Here is a 10,095-nt window from a genome sequence, read left to right as displayed (position 1 = left end):
TTTTTGTTTAAAAAAAAAAAAAAAAAAAAAAAAAAAAAAAAAAAAAAGGAATAAAGGATGGTTTTCGCATTAAGATAGCTGCCGCAAGGTAAAGTGCTAACAGGGTAAAGCACAGGTAGTTTTAATGCTAGAGCAAGCCCGGATCATCTCTCCAGCCTCTGGAAGCAGTGACAGCACTCACTGTGCAGAGGTAAAAGTTGCAGTTGTGGGATTTTTTTTTATATGCAGCTCGGTGGTCCAAATAAATCTTCCTCGTATGGATGTTACAGGTGCTGTCGTGGGCTTTTTGTTACGGCCGTTACTGTCCTGTAGGTCCCTGCTCCTGGGGGGTATGACAAGCATTTAAGAAAAAAAAAGAAAGAAGCAGAACATGCAGCAAGGAGAAGTCCATATTCCTCATATTTTGTGGTTCCCATTTTTAGTTGTTGGGGGGGGGGGGGGTTTCCCCCCCCCAAAGGACAGGCAGTCAGGAAGGCTCTGAGACAGCCACTCCAGCGAGCTTAATTCATCAAGAACAACCGCTGAAGCCTTAAAAGGCCCTAGGGTTTGTTTGCAGTTAAAAGGGAGTATTGGTGTTTAAAACCATATCTGGTATTTTGCCATTGTGAAAAAACCTGTTCCATTCCCGCAAGCCCTGGAGAGGGAGGCAGGTCTGAAGCCAGAAGAGAGGACGGAGCAATGTTTGGCACTTCAAGGATGCCCTAGAAATCCATCCAGCCCACCACGCGTGTCCTCAGTGCAGTTCGGTGCGAGCGCTGGGCACAAGGGACGGCACGAGGAGCCAGGCAAAGCCTCGCTGCCTTCAGCTGGAGCCAAAGCTGCTTTTGCCAAATTTTAGTAAGTCTGAGCTCCCTGGCAGAGTCCTGGCACCCAGGATCGGGTCTGTGGTTTTCCCTTCCCGACAGCACCAACCTTTGCCGCACGACATCCAGAAGATGCCGTACGGAGCTGAGGCTGTGAGCGGGCAGCGGGACCCCAGGCGGCCCCAGGAAGGGAGGAGAAAGCTGGCCATGGGCTGTGGGGTCAGGGATTGGGGGAGAGAAGCTCATCTTTAGGACTTGTGCTCTGCAGAGGGGTGACAGGATGAGTGAGAACAAAGCACGTGAGAGTAACCTCCTCTGCGAGACGTTGTTGGTATTTTAGGGAGAGAAATGAGGTTCCAGGAAAAGCTTTGAGCCTCTATGGCTTTGACAGCAGCAAAGCGGAGTTAAAACCAGAATTAATCCTGAATCAGGACCAGAGTTTGAATGATACTCCAACGCCTGTGATTTCAGGGAGAGGATGGGCATGAAAAGCTTAAAAATCCCTCCTTCCTCTCTCCCTGTGATTTGAGGAGCAGAGCAAATGCTAATAGTGATTGATCGTAGCTGGATACAGTTAAGACTCTCGGATCAGCCTAACGCTTGCGCAGAAAACGGAGCAGAAAGTGTTATTTTCACCTAGGACACGCAACACCTGGAATCCTTCTCTGGCAGAGCGGAGGTGCCCTGAGCGGTGCCACACAAAAGAGCAATCGAAGAGTGCTGCTCCAGAGGGAAAGGGAAAATCTTATTCACCGTGTCCACTGGGAACAGGAGAGAGGGGTAAATTGTGCCACTGAAGCGAGATGTTACACACTAAGAAATTTCTTGGGAAGTTTTGCAGCATTTCCATTTCTGAAAACTTTCGGGAACGGGTCAGACTCGTCCTTTCAGGGAGATTTAAGCAGAGCTGAGGCTGTCTGGGAGCAGGGGAGGGAGTGGATGACCTCTTAAGGTCACTTCAAGCCCTATTTTCCATGATTACAGGGACATCTAATACTTGAAACGCTTTGTAATCGAAGTTGCCCTTGAGATGTTTCGGTGTCTCAAAGCAGAGCAGAAGGACCGTTTCAGTAGCGCAGCTGTGATCTTCCCAACGCATTCCCAAATTCCTGAAACACCAACTCCTCGAGTCAGGTCGGCTGCGGAGAGGAGCAGAGCTCGCTCACTAAGCGCTGCCTGGCAGGGGAGGAGGAAGCAGGGCAGCCCCAGCTCTCCTGTTGAATTTGTGGGGAGACAAATGCCACAGCTGGGTGAAACCTAAAGTTGTCCTCAGTCCGAAGCTGGGAGCCAGCTTGTGAAACGACTTGTGTTATCAGCGGAGGCAGCGGGACACAGATAATGCTGCAAGGGCAGCGCTGCTGCGGCTGTGATGGGCTGAGGTTAGAGAAGAGCAAAGTTTGCGTCGTTAATTAGAGACCCCCCCGTTACCCTGGAAGAAGCAGACGTGGGCATGTGGCCCTTCTCTAGGTCAGCACTTCAGTCGTCACCTCTGCACCTCCCAGACCTGAACTGGCATCAAGAGGTTCAGCATTTTAGGCAGCGGTTAGCGGATATCACAGAGAGAAGAAAACGCAGACAGTGTCCTCCCGTCTTTGGAAACAACTTCTGCACATCTGGGTTGGGTTGGTTTGTTTTTTTGTTTGTTTGATTGTGAGAAATTCTAGAGGGATGCTGCTGTCCGAACTGCATCACGAGCAGATGCCCTGAAATAACCGTAACTGTGAACCCTGGGTCAACATTTAATGTTGCTGGATATTTATTTCACTCTATTAACTTTATATCCTACAGAGGCACTTAATGAGAGGAAAACAAATAGGTTGCACTTTGGAGAAACAAGATATCCGAGTTGGCTGGGAGTGAAGGACCCAGAATACATATAATAATGACACCAGGATAAACTATTCCGTTTTATTGATTAGCAACTGTGCTAGGAGTGTAAATTGGTCACTTGTAACTATTATAGTGCATCATTTATTACAGCAGGCACGATGCTCCTGCATGGGTGAAAAGCTTTGGGAGACCCTGGCATGCTTGTGTGCTGCTAGAGAAAGGACTAAGCCACGTGCTAAGTAGTTCCTGTGAACGTAGTAATTGCTCCCTAATAGCACTGAACTCTTAATCGACGTTAATAATGTCCTTCTGAGCCTTTATCTTAATGCCATATAGAGGCAACACTTTTTGCTGGGGAGGCTGGTTGTGCCAGGGAGTTGTGTAGCTGCAGAGCAGCAAGAGCTGAGCTCAGCCAGCGCCGGGCTAAGCTGGACACGGTTCATTCCGCGCCCTACGGTCTCCTGGGGCAGGAATATGGGGAACGGTTAAAACCAGCCTGTTGTCTGACGCTCTGTCCCCGCAGCACTTTCTGAGAAGAGTAGAAAAAAGACTTTTTCAGAAAGGAACCGCAGAGTGGGTAGCTTTTGCGTGGAGACACGTACCTCACCACGCTGGATTTCTTGCACGTGTTTGGGACAAGATACAGCAGGGGCACAGCGCCAGTACAGCAAAACCCTCTCCCACGCCAAAACCACCGACACTTCGGTTTTGCCATTATTACTGCAATTCCACTAAGGGCTGTTTCTTGCTCAGCCCTATCAACCAGAAATCTCACTTCTTTCCCACACAAACCCCTGATGTCGCTGAGCCAGCACAAACCTGGGGAGGATACACGCATATACGCACATCCCTCCTCCGTCTAGGTGTGCGGGGTTCCTGCTCCGAGCGGCTCAGCTGAACTCCACAGAAAATAAATAAAATAAAATTAAAAAAAAAAAAAGAAAAAGGCTGGCAGACCTGAGGGGATGGTTGTAACTTGGATAACCTCCTGCAAAAGTTCAGGCAACTCAGGGAAATCGAGCTGCGGACGGGACTGGGCTCAGCAAGCCAGCACAGCCACGGGCACTGCTTGGCTTTGGTGCTGATGTGAGCGGAGCTCAGCTCCTGGGTTAGGCTGGTTCAAACATCATCCAGCTCTGCTCCTTCAACACATTGAAGCTGGGTGTGACGGGGTGTACCTAGAGCAGGCATGCACCTGGTAGCAGTCCCTAAACAGGATTTACGTGTTAAAAAGTGATGGGTTTGGTTCCCCCAGAGAAACCCAGGGGAAGCAGGACAGGTCAGACACCGGGTAAAACATCTTACCAGGCGCAGCAGAGCTGGTGGGAAGTGGATTTACCTCTTGTACTCCGGTGGCGTGATTAACATCTGCAGAACATCTGCTCTCCTGGATCCAGCTGTGCAAGGGCAGGGCAAGGTGGTGGCCTCACTGACCCATGTCCCCAGCAGCTGCAGAGCCACAGGGAAACACTCCATCACTCACTAAGGACAGAAAGAGCCCAAATGGGTGCTCGGGTCCAGCTGCTTCCCCTCACCCCTCATAGGCAACTGCTGTGCCACCAACCTCCACCTCGTTAACCAGTGCTGCCTCACCATTTCCTACTAGTTTCCTGTCCGCCCCTTTCTATCCCAAGTTTTCTCCTCTTAGAATGCCCGTTTTGGGGGATAGATGCTGGTTTCCAATTTGGGGTTTGCACAAGGGGTTGCAGACTGCAGCTGGGATACCCTGACTTGATGGTGACTAACAATGACGAGAGTCATTGATTTTAGCAAAGTTATTCCTCCTGGAAGAAAGAGAAGGAGCAGATTGGATCTCTCAAAAATAACATTTACGTTTGACAAAGGATGGAAATTAAGGAGGTTTTTATCACGGGAGGCAATGCGACGTGTAATTTAAATTTAGACCAATGTCGTGTGCTTTACACCCACAATCCATTTGCATTCTTGATTTGGTGATACAGTAATGTTTAATTGCCATTAATGTAAACATATTTTAAAAGGTTATTTTCCTTCTCTATAGGTCAATAGACCTAATGAAGCAGCTCTAAGTGGGTTTGAATTGCTTTGATTAGGTGCTTGATTTCCTGTTTACTTCATGGAAGTGGGTTTGGTCCTGCCCAGCTAATGTATATAAAAGCCCTGAGGGGTCTCATCAGCACCAGAAGTAGCTGAAATCCTCCAGGCAGCTTCAGAGGAGAAAGGTAAGAAGCTCTATGTCAGTCTCTCTTTTTAACTTTTTTTTTTTTTTCCCCCCCCAAGATAGTGGGAGTGAATAGTGTTTGAGAGCGTCGGGCTGTAGCTGTAGCAGAGCAGAAACAGCCTGGAACTTTGGCTGAGTTTTCCCCAAAGTAGTACAAGACTGGCTGTTCTCTTGGTAGATTTGGAAAAAAAAAAAAAAAAAAAGACCTGCAGCAGGTATGTGTCAGGCTGTAAAGGGAAAGACTGTTATTTCAGAGGAGGATTCACTATGTGGCAAATATCAGGTTGGGATCTGCACCTACCCAGGGAAAAGAGGAGAAATTGGTTTTTAGCTGCTTTTTGGGGACCTCCCAACTGTGGATAAAATAGGGATAATGCTTCTTCTAAAGGAGATGGTATTGCACAGGGGACTGGCAGACCTTCGTGTTGCAAAGATCCCACCAGTTGTTCCTCCTTTTGTGAAGAAGTCAAGTTACTGGATCAAAACAGCGGAGGTATCGCAGCAAACCCTGTGCCGGACTGGGCTGGGAGAGCTCAGCTACTCCAGTTCAGTGTCACACGGGCAAAGGCGTCTTGTATTAATTCAGAATGGTTTTTCAAGAGTCTCTGAAAGCGTGGATTGCTTTTCCTCCCTGTTTGGGTAAATTCTGCGGGGAAGTTGCTGCCCTTTCTTAAAATTAAGGCTACAAGGCATTTCCTCTCCCAGCATCGTAAATAATTATCCGAAGCAGAACAATATTCTTGCACAACTTATCTGTTTTCAGACCCATCATCACACCCACAGTTATACCACCAATACATGAAATTAAAAGCAAATAAGAGGGAAAACCTCAGTTACTTGATCATGACTTTTTTTTTTTTTCTTTTCTCACTTGAAATACTCCTCAGCTTTTTGTATAATGGAATTTACTTCTGCTGTTAACACTCTGTAACTATTTGTCTTTTATTGCTTTCAGCCTAAGTATTTTAGGGATTTTGCCAGTGTTCAGAATATTATACCTTTGCTTTTAAGAGCATTCCTCAGCACTTGAAAAATCTGAGATAATGCAATACATTTAGGTTGGTTTTGGTTTGTTTTTTTTTTCTCACTTAATAGGAAGGGCTGAAAACATTTGTAAAAGATGTCACAATTTTCCAGAGGAAAAAAACGCCCCAATTACAAACAACACCCAAACTTGCAGATTCTTGCTCTCTCCAAAACAATAATTGGGCTGTTGTAAGAGTACAAATAACTACTTAGAGGAGTAAAGTTCTATCAATGTGTGAATAAATTTTTGAAGGATGGGATATTAGAATCCTGATCTTTTTGTAACTGTGTTATTCCTGTTGACAGCAGCTCTCCATTGCAATGGAGTTTCCAGAAATAAGAATAACAGAGTGAGGGACAACAAAATATATCTGGGAGCCATGATCAAAACCATTTTTGTACAGAGTTTGCAGAGCTGGAATAGTAATTAAAAGAGCTCAAATGTCCAAGGACTACTGAGCTGAACTGTGGATGTGAGGACTAGGAACAGCTTGAAACTAATAAATCTTGGAATTTGATCCTGTCACTGTCCATGGGATATTTTTCATAACTGATATTCGCTGACTGGCTCCAGTCCCTACGTAAGGCATTATCTATCCCGACAGAAAATCTCCCAGAAATTAGATCAGGCTCCTAAATCCTGCAGAACCACAGTGTGGGATAAGCAGGATGCCATTGCTACTGAATTGCCTGATCCAACGTACGTTCCCGTTCACATACTCAAGATTGAATCGACCCTTAAAGCACAATGAGGTACCCACAGGGTCAGCTTGTAAACATGGAGGAAGACAAAGCCCCTGCCTCCAGGAATGTGCAACCCACAATGAATTTGATGGTTACAATAAAAGTATAAGGAACCAACATTAAAAGACACCACAGTGGGGAAAGAGCGTTGGCATTGAAAAAGTAATTTAACTGGGAGCGGCAGAAGAGGGCTTTGTAGGATGGAGAAGGCTGCTCGAAGCACAAGGACTGAAGGAGCACATTTACAAGCACAGGCACGTGCCCAACCACCGCCGCACATGCCTCTGGGCTCGCTGTCCTGCCCCTTATGTGTCCCATGTGTTACAGGGGCTGGACATCTGCTTTGGAACAGAGAAACCAGCCAAGAAAATGATGTCTTTCAAAGTTCTCTCTCTGCTCCTCGCTTCTCTGGGGTTTGTTTTGATGGAAGAAAACATCTCGGGGTAAGTGTTTTGGAAAGCTCACGGTGTGTTTTGAGCCTTTTCCAGCTCCCCACTGGAGGCAAATGGATTTTTTCCACTGGCAACTTGGTAAGTAGGTGAGAACATGAGTCCTGAGGTAGATCTCAGATAATAGAGACAGCCAAGTGTACAGAGATGAGGGAATGATAAGAGAGATATCAAAATAAAGCCCTGAGCCTTTGAGATGGAGCCAGGAACTCCCAAGTTTTCCCTACAAATTCATAGCTCTGGGTTAGGAGGAACAAGCTGGAAGTAAACCAGGAAGAGAAGAAGGTTGGCTGTGAACTAGAAACAAGATGTAATCATCCCACATGAATGAGGTTAGGGGGCATCCAGTATTTGGAAGCCTCTGAAAATATGACCAGTTACATAAAGTAGGTGTATAATAAAGACTTTCCCTCTCTTTCCCTGACTCCTGCTCCAAAATTTCCAGCTACTACCCGAGAAGATCCAAAACAATCCTTATTAGAGCAATAGGAGTTGCTGCGATCCCAGCTTGCAGGACTAAAAAAGGATCAGCTTTGAAATCCTTTGCTAACTTAAGTAGCCACCAACTATGTCTCCACTGTCAGACCACTGGTCTCGGGGTCAGCCCTTCCTCCTGCCGCTCACCCTGAGCCTCTCGAGGACTCAAGAGGTGGATTCCCTGTCCATAGGTGTGCGGCGCACTGGAGGAGGGAGCCTGAGCATGCCTGGTGCCTTAGCTCGGAGCCGAAGTCCACGTGAATATGGGGGATGCTGGGGTTGGGAACTGTCAGTGCTGGGTGAACGGTTGGACTGGATGATCTTCGAGGTCCTTTCCAACCTAACTGATTCTGTCAGTCAGGCTACGGCAGGGAAAACCATGCTGACTCCAGACTATCGGCAACTATCCTGAGCTCATCTCCTTCCAAATTCTCCAGTCTTGAGCTGCAATTGTCAGGAGCAGGTGAACTGGCTGAGGAGCATGTTAGCCCCTTCCCCAGCCATCTCCTTACTGTTACAGCCCAGGAATTGTCACCTGCACCATTAAAAGGGATCACAAAACCTTGCTGGCGAGGAACCGCCAGGGCCACCACGTGCAGCCCAAGCGAAACTTGCCCCACGTGTGCTCCCGCTCCGTGCAGGACTCACTCCTGTCTCTGTGCTCCTACCCCAGCGTAAGTACAAGGACTCCCAGTGCCAGACCAGTGCAAAGACGCTACTCTGAGGCCACCCTGGCAAGCGATTACAGCCGCACGATGGACAGCATGCTGAAGAAGAACTTTGTGGAATGGTTGCTAGCCAGACGGGAGAAGAAAAGCGAGTAAGTGTGTGTAGACTTTCAAAGCTCCTACGATCCAAACTCACAGCTGTCGTCAGCCAACTGATGGCTACAGAAGAATGTAGAGCCGAGGATATTTTTCTTGGATTGCAGCAGTGATTCTCTAGGGAGTTGGTTTTCTTTTTTTCTTTTATTTTTCTAAGTCTTAGAAATGTTTCTGGTCTGTCGGCACACAGCACAACCATCCCTCTCCCTGTCCAAGACCGCCGCCTTCTCTGGCTGGGAGAGGGAGTGGGAGGGAGCTGGGTTTTTGTGGAAAAGAAGCATTTTGGCACCCTCTTGTGGCATCTTGGGCTGATAGCTTCCCATTTTGCCTTTCCAGCAACATTATCGAGCCGTACAAGCGGGAAGCTGAGCCCCAAGTATCAGCGGGGAACGGTCAGAGATTGGACCTGGGCACTGAGGAAGCCAAAGATTTCTTCGCCTGGCTTCTAAAAGCCAAGAAAAATCAGAGGTGAGATGGGAGAGTAGAAAGTCTGGTCGCAGGGAGGGAATGAGGACCCCAAGTGTTTAACTTTTGAAGGAATGTTTGGGAAAAAAAAAAAAAAAAAAAAAAAGGATTTTAATTTCAAAAGGAAATTTCACATTTTGCAATTCTGTCTCAGGAGTGAGGAAAAGAACAAAGACCAAAAAAGCCTCTCTAATTTTGAAATTTCTCGCAAAATACAAATGCCCAAAATATAGATGATGGGGGTCTCTTTTGGTTTTGCAAAGGTCAGCACAGCCTCATCAAAATCCAGCGCTTTGATAAGGTCAAAGCACGAACTTTTGACAGGGCTGAAGCTCATCCATTCCCCCAACACCCCAACATCGCCCTAACGGAGAAGTCAAAATGAAGTGTTTTGACCTGGTCAGAACAACAAAACCCTCTCAAAAGAAAACTCTCCAGCAAAAATGAGGGGCAATTCATACATTTCTGCAAAACATTTTGATTTGATCAACAAAATAAAATCCTACTCGTTCGCACTCTCAGCATGTGGACTAGTGGGGTTTAAAAAAAAAAAAAAAAGCAGCAAAGCGGTTATTTCCTCATATCACTGCTACAAGCTCTTATTATGAAAAGCTTGTCATCTAAACATGAAACCAGGCAGGGGGAAACCACGCAGCCAGGAGGAATTTCCCAGTTGGGTTCTGATCTGTGTGTCCCCAGTTGTACAGATTTTAAAAATTTTTTTTTAAGGTGTAATCACCTTAAAATCATCACGATGGTGGTAACGATGGCAAGCCGAGCTTGCCGGGAACAGGTACCTCTGGGCAAGGTAACCTGGTCCATCTGGAGCTCTCTCCTGCTGCAGTTCGTGCCTCCGTTCCCCGAGCCATCTGGCTGAGAGCACACTTGTGTATCTCAGCGCTGCGTGGCTTTGTGCTGTGTCAGCATATCCACAGCCTGTCAATAGCCTGTTTCACCTCCCCCAATCTTAGCTTATGTCACAAATGTTCAAACAGCAAATTAGACACGAGTCCAAAGGAAAAAAAAAAATAAAATCTGTTCTCAGGCACTTTCTATATTTAAAAAAAAAAAAAAAAATCCCACCAACAAATGAATGAGGGATACATTTCCTTTCTTTAACATGAAGGGGATTTTAGAAAACCTAACAGGTTGCTGCTGCTTAGCCTTAAAATGGTGGCAAGAAGGAAAAAAAACACTTACCGCACACAGTCCACATCCTTCAGGCACAATCCTAATGTCTTCTGGCAAAAAAAAAAAAAAAAAAAAAAAAAAAAAAA

At 46.5% G+C, this 10,095-nt stretch overlaps 2 protein-coding genes across 2 annotated transcripts in view; one reads left to right on the top strand and one right to left on the bottom strand.

Moving 5' to 3' along the window:
* Positions 1–4,109, bottom strand: part of IGF2BP1 (insulin like growth factor 2 mRNA binding protein 1) — a 34,252-nt gene extending 30,143 nt beyond the window's left edge. Inside the window, exon 1 of the mRNA XM_026864608.1 lies at positions 3,973–4,109. Within this exon, the coding sequence (XP_026720409.1) occupies positions 3,973–4,109 (137 nt within the window). The remainder of the gene's footprint in view (positions 1–3,972) is intronic.
* A 2,866-nt stretch (positions 4,110–6,975) lies between these two features.
* Positions 6,976–10,095, top strand: part of GIP (gastric inhibitory polypeptide) — a 3,626-nt gene continuing 506 nt past the window's right edge. The window contains exons 1-4 of the mRNA XM_026864607.1: positions 6,976–7,046; positions 8,203–8,349; positions 8,690–8,821; positions 9,548–9,626. Of these exons, the coding sequence (XP_026720408.1) occupies positions 6,976–7,046; positions 8,203–8,349; positions 8,690–8,821; positions 9,548–9,626 (429 nt within the window). The remainder of the gene's footprint in view (positions 7,047–8,202; positions 8,350–8,689; positions 8,822–9,547; positions 9,627–10,095) is intronic.

Source organism: Athene cunicularia, assembly GCF_003259725.1.
Source record: "Athene cunicularia isolate RWA chromosome 27 unlocalized genomic scaffold, athCun1 chr27_part1, whole genome shotgun sequence".
Taxonomy (NCBI): domain Eukaryota; kingdom Metazoa; phylum Chordata; class Aves; order Strigiformes; family Strigidae; genus Athene; species Athene cunicularia.
Note: the sequence above shows the minus strand (reverse complement) of the source record. Positions and strands in the feature narration are given on the sequence as shown.